We start from the raw sequence: 15,511 nt of genomic DNA, 5'->3' as shown, positions 1-15,511 counted from the left end.
TCAAGCACATACAGAGGCTTTTCAATCAGAAACTATTCAAAATAGTTTTGCTGCTGCAGGTCTAGTACCAATCAACGCAGATCGTATGCTCTCATATCTTAATATATCACTATGATCACATATACCCCCAGAGAACCGACCAAGCAGCAGATCAAGTCTTTTTTCACTAAAAACACTAAAAACAGTTCTCTAGCTTCAAAAGCAAGCTTCCTCACTCAAGGCCTTGCTTAAGGAACGGTTAAAAAGCCCTCCAACTCTATCTAAAATCATGCTTGATCAAGTTATCAAAGGCTGCTATCTCTCAATGCATAACGCTGCACTTCTAGCGAAGGAAAACGCTAATCTACGCGCTACAAATGAGAAGAAACGACAAAAGCGTACAAGATCAAATCAGCAAATACCACACGAAGGAGGGTTCACCGTTGAAGAGGCCTCACAGCTTATTAAGCAGCTAACTGAGCCAATTAAACGTATTGAGCAACCTCCGCCAGGGCCTGTTGAACCACCTGTTCTGCCACCTCCACCAACCAGACGGCGGCAGGGAAGGTATAGCGGCTGTCAGAGAATAGGCCATTCAATTACCTAGTGCCCAAGTAGATAGTTTTTTCAATATCATGGTGTTTTGGTTGTCTAAATTTAGTTTAAAAAAATAGCTTTTGGTGAGGTTCACCACTGGCTTGGGTTCACCGCCCGCTTGGGAATTACGTTAACTAACTAGTGCCCTTCCTTGCCATAACTTCACACACTCTCTCCTCCATCCAATCACCACTTTTCTGTATCAAGGCTCTTCTCCATTCCACATATCTCTAGGCACCAGGAAGGAATCCTAACATGGAAGGTGCGATTTACTGGTCGCTTTTCTTAAAAGCTTCACCTGCAATCGCCCACTCTTCTCTTCTCTCCCCTCTCCTTCTTCATCTCCCATTGCTCGCATTCCCCGGGGGTATATGAGCAGTGGGATTTCACCCAAATCTTCCAAGACTGAACATTTTCGCCGGCATGTCAGACCCGTCAAGTTGAGCTTCTCCAATGCCGAGAGTGGATGATTCTCTGGTCTCAGTTGATTTCAAATTGTGCATCTTCTGAACATCCTGGATGTTGACGTGACACTGTGCATGGCTCCTTAATGGAAATTGGGTTCATGACTAACTCAATTTTGAGCAGGCCAAACGGAATTCTGGTGACATTGTATATGCCACTGAAGCTTTCGAAATCCAGCTCCGGCATCCCCTCGTCAAGCGTCGCTTTCTGGAATAAAACTGCCAGAACAATCTGGCTGTCCTGATTACCTCGGTTTCTCGGCCTCGAAACTTTCCACTCTGCTGCATGCTCTGAACGGGGGGCCCACGTTCATTTCCGTTCCTTTTTTACCTGCATTCATGTTCTTATCTCTATCACCCGGGGCATGTCTTATATTTCCCTGTAAATTCCTATTCCTGTCTATTCTTATTCCTGTCTATTATTATTCCTGTCTATCCTTATGGTCCTGTCATTACTATCCTCAAGAATATTATTATTTCTACCACCACGCATACTAGGTTAGTTGCTGTAAATACGAATGGTAAATATTCTAGCTTAACAATGTTTGCTTAGGAGGGCCGGTCCCTGCTGGTCAATTCGCACCATCTGAAGACTGGTTTCTGATTTGCTTTGTATTGCAGCAATCGTGGTCGCAAAGATTGATCGTGAACAATATTTTCAACCAGTCATACACCTGAGTGTTCAAGTTGAAAACGAGAACGGTCTGTTCTGGTCGTAATTAGGGTAGATACTAGCGTTACAAGGTCGGAATAGGAAGGATCGGTATAATAGATGCCATTGCATCCATGATAAGACAAAACTGAACGTACAATAAAAGCACAAATCCCCAGAGGTTTTAGAGTGAAGTTGGATACTGTCTTTAACGGTTTGACATACCGAGTGAATGTTGGTTCATGTTCGATTCCCCCTCAATGAAGCCGAAATGGCAATCATAGAATTTATCATGCGTCTAGGTAAAATACAGGAGAACCTTGGAGTGCAATGTTTGGATTATTTGCTATTTGGTATTTGCCACTTGGGCAGGAAGACGTTCGTGGATGATCCTTTGACCACGTCTTCCATATATGCTTGACCTGCCAGCTATAATACTACCACAAAATTGGTGTTCTGTCAATCTCTCTCTTAGTCTGTAGAAATACTACATATATTTAGTTAGTGATTTTAGGCTCAAGAAATTCCGAAGGCTAACTGTGCAAATGTGAAGTTATACTAGGGTGCGGGGTCTCTAGGCACTAGGGAGAACCCTAACTGGGAAGGTGCGATTCACTGGTCACTTTTCTTAAACACCCCACTCGCCCACTCGCCCTCTCTTCTCTCTTCTCTCTTCAGGCTGAAAATTTCCAAGCTCTTCTCCAGGAAGGGCTTGAGGAAGTGTCCAACCTTTTGGCCTTCTCCCAAAAGCCTCGCATGATTCTGCATCCTTCAGGTAAGTGGAACAAATATCTTGAATTTTGACATGAGACATGCATACCTCCCTCTCATAACAATGGGCTTCAAGAGACACTAATAGGCCTGCAGCAGGAAGTACCAGGGATCGACTATGGAGCCTTCGATTTCAAGCCTTGCATAGCAACACTCCATGACGCTTAAATGGATGTGGAAATCTTGATACTGGGGTTGCAAACAGCGTTCGAAGGGTTCAGCTCATCATCCTCAACCTCCCCGGTGTTCACTGTCATTTGCGACATCCAGCTGTTATTGTCCTCCTGCACCTGCGACATGATACGACAAATACCCAGCCATATCCATGTCTGCGGTCCAAGGTATCGGCGATCTCTATCTATCGACATAATGTCCCCGCATTGTTCAATGAGTGAATTCGCCCTATTTTCGCTGAACTTCCTTACACATCTCGCCTGCACCCACCCTAGCCCCGGGTGACTGACCCGAGCATGTCTATTACTACCAGTTTATTGTTATCTTTGTCATTCTTTTTCACACCCTGGCCCCGGGGGGTGCCCTCACCCGGGACATGTTTATTTCTACCCGTTTATTGTTATCTTTCTTATTTTTATTCGCACCCTGGCCCCGGAGGGTAGTCCGGGGCATTCATCTGTATTCCCATCCTCAAATTTCAAGTTATTCTTATTCCTATTCTTATTCCTATCCCTATTCATATATTACCTGCTGTAAATACAAATCGTAAATCTCATTAAAGGTTAGCTTAGCAATGCTTGCTCAGGGAGGGGGGCTCAATGCTGCTAGTTTAATTGCACCACATGAATACAGATTTCCGATTTGTTTGTATCGCATGAACTCTTGGAGGGTCGCGAACTTGAAGAATGATCGCGAAAAAGTATTCCAATCCTTTGAGCTTTGCAAAAGAAAATTGCTTCCAAGATTGCTATTATCGGTACTAGGGTAATGAAATTTCCAAGGGTTACGACTACTAATCGTTTTTGTAGACCGGAATGTGGAAAATCGACATAATGAATGCGATTCCGCGCTAAAAGCGAACGAGCTATATAATAAAATAGGAGTACAAGGAAGCATGCCATGAAGAGTACCCGGCTGTGGGATTCCAAGGGATCAAGTCAAGGTATATCCGCCTCCACGCGGAGATCGGCGCCGGTGATGTATTTCGAGGCATCACTCAGAAGAAAGGTGACAGCCCCCATCAAATCTTCCGGGGTCCCCATTTTGCCGACAGGGATTAAAGAAGTCCATTTATCGCGAAGTTGGGGATTTTCGTCGAGGATCTTCCGTGTTCTGCGTGGCGATTCGGCAGTTAGTATTGGTTAGAGGAAGCTGACCATAAGGAAAGGGCTTGTCATGGCGAACCCAGCCGTGAGTCGCAAGAGATAAAGAACACTCACAAAGCAGTCAGCATATAACCAGGCGAAATGCAGTTCACCCGAATATCATGACCCGCCCACTCAACCGCCAACGAAGCAGCAAGATGCCTCACAGCCGCCTTCGCCGCATTATACGGCGCCTGGGGCTGAGGGACATTGACGATTGACCCAGACATGGATCCGATCATGACGATGCTTCCGGGTGCGTTGCGCTCCATCAGATGCTTGGCCACGCCTGTGGCGAAAAGGTATGTCCCGTCGACATTGACGCCCCAGAGCTTTTGCATGCGGTCAAAAGGGTAGTTTATCGCTTCAAAGTTCTCCGTGAATCCGGCGGATGTGACGAGGTTGTCGATTTGGTTGTGTTTCGCGAGGACTTCGGCGAGGGCTGTGTTTACCGAGTCCGGGTTGGATACGTCGGCGTAATGAGCTGTGACGTTTGGTAGTCTGAGTTCGTCGAGAGAGGGAATTGATTAACCACTTGCTTATTAGGGAAAGGAGGGACATTGGGAGCGTACTGATCAAGACCGGGGTTCTCTTTGTGGAATTGATCGATGAGCTTTTGCGCTTGTTCTTCTGCTTCGGCCTCTTAAATGCAAGTATTAGTATTGGCAGTCGAGCTTCCAAGGACATCGACTTCATGTAGAAAGCTTGAGAAGACCCACTGTTCAAATCAACAATAGCCAAATCCGAACCCGAAGCAACCAGTCCCTGCGCCATGACCAATCCTAGTCCACGTGCACCGCCAGTCACCATAGAGACTCTGTTTTCGAGCGAGAAAGACGCCAGAGTGCGCTTGAAATGCATCCCGCCACGGCCCTGGACGACTGGTTGAGCGGGCATTTCACTGTCAGGCGGATACTCGATCTGCACACTCTCGTCGGTTCGGGCGAATTGGCCTTCATGATCGCCAGAAGCACCGCTGGGGGCTTTGTTTGTGGCCGATAAGATCGGGTCCTTTGAAGGGTCATCGTTTTGGTTGGCACGGTTTGCGGTGCAGGTTAATGGGCGGAAAAAGTTGGAGCTCCTCAGTGCTAGTCTCGCTGTGGCTGTGAGAGCCGCTGGGTGGGTGAAAGTGCTTAGAGTTGCTCTGGGGACCATTCGATGAAACATGATTAGTGAAATGGCTCTAGAAAGCCAACAGCTCGCTGGGAGGCTAGTAAGTCTGATAGCAGGGGGATTTTGAGGGAAGGAGCAGAAGTTTGGAGAAAACAAAATATGGGAAGACTTGTCTTGGACGCCAAACTTCCTATCTCATTAATTATTCGCCAATGAAAGATAGCTTCTGGAACACAGGGGCTGACATTGTGCAAGCCACCGGCGTCTGATTGTCGGATTTTGAGGGAGAGGCAATTAAGTTACAGGTTTGGGGCAAAAGGGCAGACCAACGGCAAGCAGTCTGGGGAAGCTGGGGCAAGTTCCCCGCTGAGGTTAGCTGGAAGATCAATCATATCGCCATGTCATTAAAGTTTACGAGAACCGTCGGGTAGTTTGTATACGGAGATTGTAGTGTTTCGTCGAGCTTAGCAACAATTTCTACATCTACAGAAATATCTTGTGTTAGAGCTATCAAGTCTCTTCTCACAAGAACTTATTGAAATGCTCGATTTGATGTAAACCCATTTGCCTCATTCTTTCCCTGGTCGGCTGTTTTTGCCACTGACGCTCGGTCACACAAAGAGTCTAGTAGTAGGAAATGCGGAGGTGGCAACCGTGACTTAAGTGTATGAGACGATAACTGCTGGTATTGGCGAAGACTACTTTATTATGACCGAATGTACTTTGAGTTAGCAAATCTTCTATCCGCTCTGAAAAAAGCCCCTCCGGAACTTAATCGTCTAGAGTAAATTTGAATTTATTGTAATAACTATTTCAATTGCAGTATGCCGAAACTCCTGAACGTGCAAAACAAACAAAAAAGAGGAGGCTGATATGCCGGTGGCTTGATCATTGCTCTTCCGCCTCAGCGAACTCAACCAGGGGCGTTCCGCTCTTACATTGGTCCTGTAGATTCAAGTTAGCTCATTTTCCCATGCTTGGTGTATACCAAAACGATCTCTGTTGGGGGGGGTGGAGGGACGGGCTCGACGAGAAATGAGCACTCTGTGCCAGTTGGTCTGTTCGATACAGAACCAATACCAGCCAGCCGTAAAGTGAACAGATCAAATTTAGAAACCAACCAGGGGGTCACGAGATATCCCCAATTGGGAGGGGTCTGAAATAGGGGAGATGTGGGGGAGAGGTAAACAACTTACGCCTTGCTTGTGGACGACACGCGCAATTTTTCCTTGTTGCGGGCTGCGGATGACAGTCTCCATCTTCATACTTTCAATCACCACTAATGGCTGGTCCTTCTCAACGATGTCGCCAGCCTGCACATCCACGCGTAGAATCTTGCATGGCATCGGTGCTAGAACACTGTTGGCAACATCCTTCATGCCCAGAGCCTTCTCCATCCATTTTGCCCGGGGAACTGTGAGTCGATATTGCATTCCTTTCTGAAACGCGATGATAGTATCCTCATCTCGAACGACGGTCGTGTCCAGGCGAGTATGAGGGAAGAATGAGGTGACAATATGAGAGGCTGGGTTCATGTGACTCTCAACTTGCTCAAAAACTCTGTCGCCCACTTTAATGTCAAAGGTTTGGTCGGCCGTTTGTTTCACGCTTACACTAAAGCTAGGTCCTTCTGTATTGGGACCTTTGGATAGAGTGAAGGACAGCTTTCGCTCTTGATAGCTCGGAGCGAATCCGATCGCACTTCCTGCCAATCCGCCTGAAGTCTGTAATGCGGACTGGGAATCACGGTGTAGACAGGCAAGAGCAGCCTGGGCAAGCACTTCATCGTCGATCTTCTTTTCTGCGAAAAGCTCTTCTCGGTGCTTCTCAATGTAGCCGGTTTCAACCTCTCCGGCAATGAAATCAGGGCTTCGGCAGATTGTTTTCAGGAACTCAATATTTGTGACTGGGCCGGCCACCTCGTACTCTTCCAAAGCAGCAGCCAATTTGCGGAGGGCTTCCTCTCGGGTTTCACCACGGACAATTAATTTGGAAATCATTGGGTCGTAATGCGCCGAGACATCGTCACCTTCGACGAATCCCGCATCGATCCGGACATCCTCACTAGTCGCGGGAGTACGGACATGAATGAGGCGTCCAGAGTCTGGAATGAACCCCTGTTCAGGATTTTCTGCGTAGATGCGAGCTTCGATTGCATGGCCACTTCGAGCAATGTGTTCTTCCACCTGCTCTTGTGTTAAGGGTAGCGGGGCACCCTCGGCAACCATAATCTGCCAGTGAACCAGGTCCTGGCCAGTCACCATTTCAGTCACAGGGTGCTCCACTTGTAACCGAGTGTTCATCTCCATGAAATAGAATTCACCGCTGTCATTGTCAAAGATGAATTCCACCGTGCCGGCGCCCTCGTAGCCAACAGCTAGAGCGGCAGAGCGAGCCTTTGCCCATAGATCCTGACGGGTCGCCTCTGGGAGGTGAGGCGCTGGGGACTCCTCCAGAACCTTTTGGTGTCTCCGCTGAATGCTGCAATCTCTCTCACCGAGAGCGACCGAATTACCATGCTTGTCGGCAAATACCTGGACCTCGATGTGACGGGGAGTCGTAATGTACTTTTCCACGAGCACATTATCATCACCGAATGAGTTGCGAGACTCGGACTTTGCAGACTCGAGCTGAGCCTGGAACTCAGCCTTAGAGCTGGCAATCCGCATACCCTTACCACCGCCACCCTTGATAGCTTTGATGAGTACAGGGTACTTGATCTTATCGGCTTCGGCTTCGAGGAATTGAGGATCTTGGTTACCACCATGGTATCCGGGGACACAAGGAACGCCGGCGGCAAGCATTATCTCCTTCGACCGACTGGGACCAATTAGCAAGAATATTCCAAAGCTGTCACTCGTCGTACATACCTCTTGTCACCCATGTCCTCGATAGCCTTCCATGGAGGGCCAATGAAAACTATGCCAGCCTCGGTACACTTCTTCGCAAAGGTGGAGTTCTCGCTCAACTAAGAAACACGTTAGTCTACACTGTATCATTGACACGTATGCAACGATCAAAAAGGCCATGATCACTCACAAAGCCATATCCAGGGTGGATCCCGCGACAGCCTTCCCTTTTGGCAATTTCGATGATTCTATCCCCATCCAAGTATGCCGAGACTGAGCCCAGGTTGAAAGCAAAGGGAGAGCTCAAGGCATGTTGAGATCGGCTATCAGGGTCTGTGTAGAGAGTTGTCACGCGAATGCCATGTTCCGCCGCTGTGCGTCCAACACGTCTAGGAACAATTAGCTCAAATCGTCTCGGAATTTCCTCCAAGTCGGGTGTACATACAGTGCAATTTCTCCTCGATTCGCAATTAGAATTGAATCAAGTGAGTTTGTTTTGTGCGGTGTGGTTGAGACAGAGTATGCGGCCCTTGTTGTTCTGCGGGCGGCAGTCGGGGCGAGGCGGGGAGTAATGCGGAGAAGGGACGAGAGGGTCATGGCGGGCGTGAAATGAAGTGAAAGCAGCGAGAAATGGTAGTGGTGTTGCGCTGCTTCACTGATTTATATCCACCGAAGTTGAGGAATCAGAGAGAATTCATGATGGTTCGTGGAGTAGATGGGGGGAGGAAGGGAAAGTGAGAGAAAGGGCGGTCTTTCTCCAGACCAGCTTGAGCCGACGCTATGCGAGATGCGGGGGAAGCCGAGGTGACATAAGCAGCACCGCCTGCCCTTTTTGGAGTACTGAGTATAGTTAACGATTTATTGTATGGTAGGTGGGTAAAAGAAATAAAATAGTGCTATATTGAGGTAGCTAGCTACAACAGAATAAATAATATTACATTTTCCTAGCTAGTCTCTCTCCATTCCTCCAAACCCCTTGAATATCGGCAATGGCATCTATAGACTCTGCCGGGTTTCCACCAACAAGTAGCAGGTCTGCTAGGCGGCCCTCTTCGATCTTGCCCCGATCCGCCAATTTAAACCGGTCGGCCGTCTTTGATGTTGCCGAAATGAGTGCTTCCTGAGGCGTGAAATGGCAGCGGTTGACATACATCCACAACTCATGATGAACAGAAGCTCCGGCCCGAGTACCAAGAAGATCTGTCGACGTATCCGTTCCACTGGATCTATATCAGCAAGCTAATAATTGCATCATGTTTTGAAATTGAGTCTTACCAAAGAATATCTATCCCTGCCTCTTTCAGAGTAAAAACTTGCTCATACACATTCTTAATTGTGAATTCTTCCCGAGTGATATGCAGGCATCCCAGAAGATGCTCTTTAGCAGTGCCTTCCAAATTAGCCGAGAACTTTTCACGAGATTCCTGCTCTTCACCACTGCAAGAAGCGTGTACAGCTAGCGTAGGAACGAGGAAGGCATTGTTCTTCTTGAAAGCCTTGACGACTTGCTCGTTGATCGGTTCAATTGATGCGTGAGCTAATCCATCAACTCCGGCTTCAAGCACTGAGAGTGTCGAATGGTTGGTCAGCGCGTGGGCAATTGTCAGCATGCCATTTTCATGCGACGCATCCACAATTGCTCTTTGGATCTCCACGGATGGAGTTGGCACTGGGATGGTTGGGAAGGGTAGATTCATGGTATGGCCATCCTCTTGCATTAGTTTAGTAAAGCTGGTAAAGAGATATCAGTCCCAAAATAATCCAATATCTATAGATCTCAAATCTGCATACCTGGCACCCGCAGCGCGATTTCGGGCAATAAATCCTTCTATCGATGCCCTGTCAGTGAGGTTGGGCCACTTGGAAATTCTCTCCTCGACCTGTGACTTGTAAGTTGACGACCTCATAAAGTATTTCTCCCAAGGAAAAAATAACGAACCTTCGGCTCTTGCGAAACCAGCTTGACAATTGCAGCTGGCCAGCCATCTTTGATTGTAGCCCCAAATCCGCAAGACTTGACATCGGACACATCGTTTCGTTGTTTAGTCACCTTGCTGATGTCCTGAAACCATTCCGGTTCGTTGTGCATATCTAATACAGTAGTAACTCCATATTGGATGGCAGTTTCCAAAAGATTGACATCCTGATAAACATGCACATGGGCGTCGATAAGACCAGGGAGTAGAGTGCACCCTGTCGCATCGACGACAGTACAGCCTTCAGGTATCGGCAGTGGATCTCGCAACGAGATTCGAGAAATGCGACCAGATTCAATTAAAACATGGCCAGAATCAGTTACCACTGATACGCCGTTGAAAATGCGCGCGTTGGATATTAGGGTTGCTGACATTTTGCACCCGTGGAGTGAAGGATGGATGGGTGGGGAAGCGTTGCGAGGAAGCAATGGGTCTTTAATATCTGTTCAAGTATTCCGGTTGTACAGCAATAGAATGAGAAACTGCTCTGATCTTAACGAATGCAAGACCCCCCGCTTTTGCTTTGAATCTCCTGTTTTTGAGTACGGAGCCAATAGCATCACAATGTGTGCTTCCGAATCCGGCAAATAGGCCCCGCAAGCTATGTAACGATGAGTATTCGCGAACGGATCGCTTTTCGCTTCATAATTCCATCGCTAAATATGAATTTTGCTATTTTTCCAATTTGTGTGTGCTTGTGCAAAAAATCAGTGGCTTTGCTGGGCTTTGTCGCCTACAAACTGAAGTGTCGCATCAAAGCTTCTGTGGAAGGCGGAAGTAGAGCTAGGCAAACCTAAAACTCTACCCATGCCAATTTAATCCTGATTCCATTGAGATTCAGACGACAGGCCCTTTAATATTGTGTATTGAAAATGGGAATTGCGTCAAGGTCCTCTGCTATGGCACGTCTATATACTCTCAGAACTAAACAGTACTGAAATCAACCTGGAATTGTCAATGCATACATACCTACTAGTAATAACCGCAACTGAGAAAGTCACCAAATATTATTTGATCAACTCGATAGCATTATGAGGGGTATTAAGTCGTCTTACAATCGGGCGTATTACAGTCCTGAAAGCTCTTTGGGAGCAAAGGCCCCGCTACAAAAAAGGTCCCGCCGGATATGGAGAGGTCTATATCAACAAGCGGATCTTGGCGGATGCCAACTTCAACTTTACAAACTCTGAGTCTCGAAATAATATTTTTACCATGGAGAAAATTGACACGCATTGCCATATTGTTCCTCCAGGCTGGAGGAAATGGTGTGAGGAATATGGTTGGGACAAGCCTGATGGTATGCCATGTATTCCGGTACGTCTATGTTCCACAGTCCAATTGACAAACTCGCTGATGGACTTTCTAGGAATGGTCAGCAGAGGGCCATATTGCGCTCATGGATAAGCTCGGAATCAAGCGGTCAATTTTGAGCATTACCTCACCCGGCACGCTTCTCAAAGTTGGAGACTTCGCATTAGCCAAGCGTGTAACGCGAGAGACGAACATCGAGATCTCCCAAATCTGCCGCCAATTCCCTGACCGATTTGGTTGGTTCGCATCGCTCCCATTGCCGGATGTCGAGGGTTCTCTTGAAGAGATCGATCATGCCCTCGAGTTCGGGGCATCGGGGTTCGCAGTCATGACCAATGCCCAGGGCTACTACATGGGTGATTCCCGATATGACCCCGTGTTTGAAAAGTTGAATCAGCACAAGGCTGTTATCTTCATGCATCCTACTCAATGCTGTTCTCTGGATAATCCGGAAGCCGACAAGCCTCTGGCGCAATATCCGACGCCGATGATGGAGTACTTCTTCGACACAACGCGGGCAGTTGTGAACTTGCTTCTATCGGGTACCGTGACACGATTCGAGAACTTGACATTCCTGGTTTCGCATTGTGGTGCGACTCTTCCGCCTCTTGTTGAAAGATTTTCTGCGTTCTCGACGCGTATGCTCAAATCTAGCGAAGAGATGACCAGCGAGCGGGTCAAAGAGATCTTCTCCACTCGATTCTACTTTGATCTTGCAGGGATGCCGTTTCCAGATTTGATCCATGGGTATTTGCGTGTTGGAACGCCGGAACGCTTGCTGTATGGCAGTGATTATCCTTATACGCCTGGTGCCGTTGTTGAGATTCTGAATAAGACTATGGATGAGCAGATGAAGGAGCTTTTTGACCAGGAGCAGCTTCAAAAGATATTCTCTGGTAATGCCCGTGAGCTTAACCTGTGATCTAGTACTAGTATAGACAATGCATTCTTAGAAAAACGGATTATTGATTGTAATTATATCACCTAATTCAAGTTTCCAAGGTTGCAATGCCATTTGGTGCCTCTAATATCGCCAGTCTCTCCAAGCATCTGCCAGACCCTGGTACGGCGGGCCTTGAAACCCTGGATGACCCACGCGACAAGAGAAAATTTTCAATGAAAACAACCTGGAATCCTCAAGGGGCCAGGGAAAAACAAGCTATTGTAATGAGCAGTTGTCAAATTAGATCACCCGACAAATGCAAATACCAATGATATGAAACATGAGACAGTGTAAATAAATACAATTACAAAGTCAGCAGACAAGTATACAAAAAATGTGGAGAACGCAGAAAAATGCCAAGGCTTACATTAGCAGGCGCAAAAGGATCAGCCGCGATCTTCGTCACATTCGTCACGTTCAAGTTCGTCACATCTCCAGGTTTTCCTTTCTTGCTTGGACTTGGGTTTTCATTCCATTCTTGCATGAGCTGCATATTGCACAGCCTCCGGCCGACTCTCGTTTCAACCTTCTAACCCGGCCTCCGTCCCCCTTTATCGCCCTTACATTTTTGCTTCTTCCCGAAAACAACGCCAGACCCAGACCATGTCCGACGACGACGAGTATTATGAATGGGATGAAGACTATCTCCTTGAGGACCTAGTTCCAGACCTTGTCGTGAGTGACACGCTCCGCATAGACCATAGACCCTGCATGCTCTGCTCTGCTCGACACTACGCCACCAATGCAGACAGACGGAGAAAAAGAGACACATAGACTAACGCAAGCCTTTCTTAACAGGACGAACTCGCCCAAACCTCATATTACGAAGCGGCGCTATACGAAGACCCTTCCTTCGAGGTGGAGGATTACTTCAGTGATTGGGAATACTACTCAGACGATTACCATGACGACGACCCAACCGTGAAAACGACCGCGCCACCCGCGCAGAAAAAGGCTCGCCGAGCGCAGGCGCAGGCAAAGGCCACCACCACCAACCGCGTCGCCGGATCGAAATTTCCTGCCATCCCGGATATATCCTCCTTCCAGGGCGTGATTTGGAAAACACCGAGTCTCGATCCTTACCAGGATGTCGCGGTCTTCTACGAGCCGATTGGGAATAAGGTGGCTCTCTTGAAGGACTGGCGTGAGGTTTTCAAGTCTGCGCAGCCGGCGCTTGACAAGTCGCGGCTGCGAAAGAGGAAAGCCAGGGATCAGGAGACGGACGCGGAGGGGGAGGACGCGGAGGCCGACCTTGAAATGTCCTTTGCCGATGACGAATTTCCCTGCGATGGTGATGACGAAAAACTTGGCAATGACGACCAAGTCGACAGCTCGATGTCCGATATCGTTTCTATGGACAATATGAGCGAGACCGGAGATGCAGGGGAGGCATCGAATACGACCCCGGAATTCACGCAATCACCAAAGGAGGTGCCGGCAGTCGCGCCAACATCGACGCCTGCTAAACGGGGTCGTAAGCGCAAGGCGGAGGTTCCGGCCGAGGAGGCGAACAAGGATAACCCGGGCACTGAATCGCCCCGGACTACTCGGTCGAAACGAGTTGCGTCCAAGAAGGCTGATGGCGAGGGTAGTTTATCCGGTGCTTCGACTGCTCCCACGCGCAGGTCCACACGGCAGAAGAAGTAATTGAGTGATTTGAATTCAATTAGTTGAAGATGTAAGCTATGTTCCTTACTGGTGGAACGATATATTCTATATGAGATATAATGAATACAATGAAATCTACATGTACATTCAAGCGAAGTTCTTGCCCAGGTGCGCTTGGGAGCTTGGGCCATATCCGATAAAATATTACATTCTGGAAGTATCTATCTTTGTGTTTATGGAGATCTTCACTGGGCATACTCCTTGTTGAATGCGCGGCCAATGACCATCCGACGGATCTCGCTTGTACCGGCACCGATTTCGTAAAGTTTGGCATCACGGAGAAGTCGGCCTGCTGAGATCTCATTGATGTAGCCGTTGCCGCCCATCAGCTGGATAGCGTCCAGGGTACATTCTGTGGCGCGCTCGGCAGCGTAGAGGATTGCGCCGGCACAATCTTGGGTACGGATGACTAGTTGGCCAGGAGCGACGGCGCCATTGTCGACCTCTCGTGCCGTGGTGTAGGTGTAGGCCCGAGAGGCTGCCAGTTTGGTATACATGTCGGCAAGCTTGCCCTGAATCAGCTGGTTATGGGCGATGGGGGTGCCGAATTGTTTTCGAACGTGTGTATAGGGAAGCACCAGATCGAGAGCAGCTTGCATGATTCTAGCAAATGTTAGCAATTGGAGATCAATGACTCGGGACAAACACGACATACCCTAGTGGTCCCGCACTGAGGACAAGACGTTCCAGATCGAGACCTTCCATTAAGACCTTGACACCTCGGTTCAGCTCTCCCAGAACATTTGCGTGTGGAACAAAGACGTCCTCAAAGACTAGCTCTCCAGTGTTGGACCCGCGCATGCCCAACTTGTCAAGCTTCTGAGCGCATGAAAAGCCCTTGAAGTTCTTCTCAACCACGAAGGCCGTGATGCCCTTTGACCCTGCTTTTGGCTCAGTTTTGGCATACACGACGATAAAATCCGCATCAGGGCCCTATAAAGTAAGGAAAATGTCAGCGATGGGTTTATACTGAGAAAAGCTCTGGACTAACATTTGTGATCCACATCTTAGTACCATTCAACATCCAGCCTCCGTCCACCGATTTCGCTGTAGTTTTCATACTGACGACATCGGATCCAGCGCCGTGTTCGGACATGGCGAGAGCCCCGACCTTCTCACCGGATAGAAGACCGGGGAGGAAGCGTTCTTTTTGTTCGGGCGAGCCGTTGAGGGAGAGTTGGTTGACACATAGCTGGGAGTGGGCGGCATAGGAGAGGCCGATACTGCCTGTGTGCACATAAATGTTAGATTGCTTCTCTCATATCGACTCAAGATTTAGTGAAATGTGGAAGACATACCAGAAGCCCGACTAAGTTCTTCCATCACAACGCAGTGTGCCTGGTAGCCCATTCCCAAGCCACCGTACTCTTCGTTCGCAGTGACACCGAGGAAGCTGAATGATAGATTCATGAATTAGTATAGGAAACATGACCTGTAGCATGGGAGTCGAATAGTACCCAGCCTCGCCCAGTTTCTTCCACATCTCGGGTGGGAAGTTGTTCTGCTCATCTGTTCGCGCCGCAACCTCGGCTGGAATCTCGCGTCCTGCAACCGGGTCAGTTAAGATCGTATGTATAAGCATTCAATTACCGACTGGTGAAATCCTGGACACGCTCTCTCAATTCAATCAGGTCATCTTCTGTTGGAGGCTCAAAGCCCACAGGGTGCTTCGTTGACACGCTCCGCACGAAACCTGGGGAGAGTGCGGGGATGGCACATCGTCGCAGTGAGCGGGTGGAGGAGCGCAGGAGGGAAGGAAGGGCAATGGAAGCCATTTTTAGAAACCGAAGCAGTTTCACGAAAATGTCTGTGTATCGTAGATTGTAAAGTCCAAGAGAAGTGTGGAGGTGGACTACTTAAGAGAATGTG

General features: G+C 48.3%; 7 protein-coding genes across 7 annotated transcripts; 2 read left to right on the top strand and 5 right to left on the bottom strand.

Annotated features, from left to right (window-relative positions):
* Window positions 1-2,627: 2,627 nt before the first annotated feature.
* N7509_005656 (uncharacterized protein) lies at window positions 2,628-2,831 on the bottom strand (the record flags this gene model as incomplete). The annotated part of the gene is made up of 1 exon (XM_056630293.1): window positions 2,628-2,831. The coding sequence occupies one exon, from the start codon at window positions 2,829-2,831 to the stop codon at window positions 2,628-2,630; it is 204 nt and encodes a 67-aa protein (XP_056489595.1).
* Window positions 2,832-3,575: 744 nt separating this feature from the next.
* Window positions 3,576-4,937, bottom strand: N7509_005655 (uncharacterized protein; the record flags this gene model as incomplete). The annotated part of the gene is made up of 3 exons (XM_056630292.1): window positions 3,576-3,750; window positions 3,858-4,266; window positions 4,355-4,937. 3 exons carry the CDS (start codon window positions 4,935-4,937, stop codon window positions 3,576-3,578), a joined length of 1,167 nt encoding a protein of 388 aa, XP_056489594.1.
* An 846-nt stretch (window positions 4,938-5,783) lies between these two features.
* Window positions 5,784-8,341, bottom strand: N7509_005654 (acetyl/propionyl/methylcrotonyl-CoA carboxylase subunit alpha; the record flags this gene model as incomplete). Its single annotated transcript, XM_056630291.1, has 5 exons — window positions 5,784-5,840; window positions 6,092-7,715; window positions 7,766-7,863; window positions 7,935-8,133; window positions 8,190-8,341. 5 exons carry the CDS (start codon window positions 8,339-8,341, stop codon window positions 5,784-5,786), a joined length of 2,130 nt encoding a protein of 709 aa, XP_056489593.1.
* A 337-nt stretch (window positions 8,342-8,678) lies between these two features.
* On the bottom strand, window positions 8,679-10,094 carry N7509_005653 (amidohydrolase family protein; the record flags this gene model as incomplete). Its single annotated transcript, XM_056630290.1, has 4 exons — window positions 8,679-8,964; window positions 9,020-9,475; window positions 9,536-9,624; window positions 9,684-10,094. 4 exons carry the CDS (start codon window positions 10,092-10,094, stop codon window positions 8,679-8,681), a joined length of 1,242 nt encoding a protein of 413 aa, XP_056489592.1.
* Window positions 10,095-10,932: 838 nt separating this feature from the next.
* On the top strand, window positions 10,933-11,953 carry N7509_005652 (amidohydrolase family protein; the record flags this gene model as incomplete). Its single annotated transcript, XM_056630289.1, has 2 exons — window positions 10,933-11,034; window positions 11,087-11,953. 2 exons carry the CDS (start codon window positions 10,933-10,935, stop codon window positions 11,951-11,953), a joined length of 969 nt encoding a protein of 322 aa, XP_056489591.1.
* A 624-nt stretch (window positions 11,954-12,577) lies between these two features.
* On the top strand, window positions 12,578-13,621 carry N7509_005651 (uncharacterized protein; the record flags this gene model as incomplete). The annotated part of the gene is made up of 2 exons (XM_056630288.1): window positions 12,578-12,649; window positions 12,773-13,621. The coding sequence occupies 2 exons, from the start codon at window positions 12,578-12,580 to the stop codon at window positions 13,619-13,621; spliced, it is 921 nt and encodes a 306-aa protein (XP_056489590.1).
* A 206-nt stretch (window positions 13,622-13,827) lies between these two features.
* On the bottom strand, window positions 13,828-15,417 carry N7509_005650 (isovaleryl-CoA dehydrogenase; the record flags this gene model as incomplete). Its single annotated transcript, XM_056630287.1, has 6 exons — window positions 13,828-14,245; window positions 14,298-14,575; window positions 14,634-14,869; window positions 14,941-15,035; window positions 15,100-15,187; window positions 15,237-15,417. The coding sequence occupies 6 exons, from the start codon at window positions 15,415-15,417 to the stop codon at window positions 13,828-13,830; spliced, it is 1,296 nt and encodes a 431-aa protein (XP_056489589.1).
* Between the last annotated feature and the right edge of the window lie 94 nt (window positions 15,418-15,511).

This window comes from Penicillium cosmopolitanum, assembly GCF_028827165.1.
Source record: "Penicillium cosmopolitanum strain IBT 29677 chromosome Unknown utg000006l:49.0-5199605.0:1.0-5204138.0, whole genome shotgun sequence".
Lineage (NCBI taxonomy): Eukaryota > Fungi > Ascomycota > Eurotiomycetes > Eurotiales > Aspergillaceae > Penicillium > Penicillium cosmopolitanum.
The sequence above is the reverse complement of the archived record's forward strand: the minus strand, read 5'-3'. Positions and strand labels throughout refer to the sequence as shown.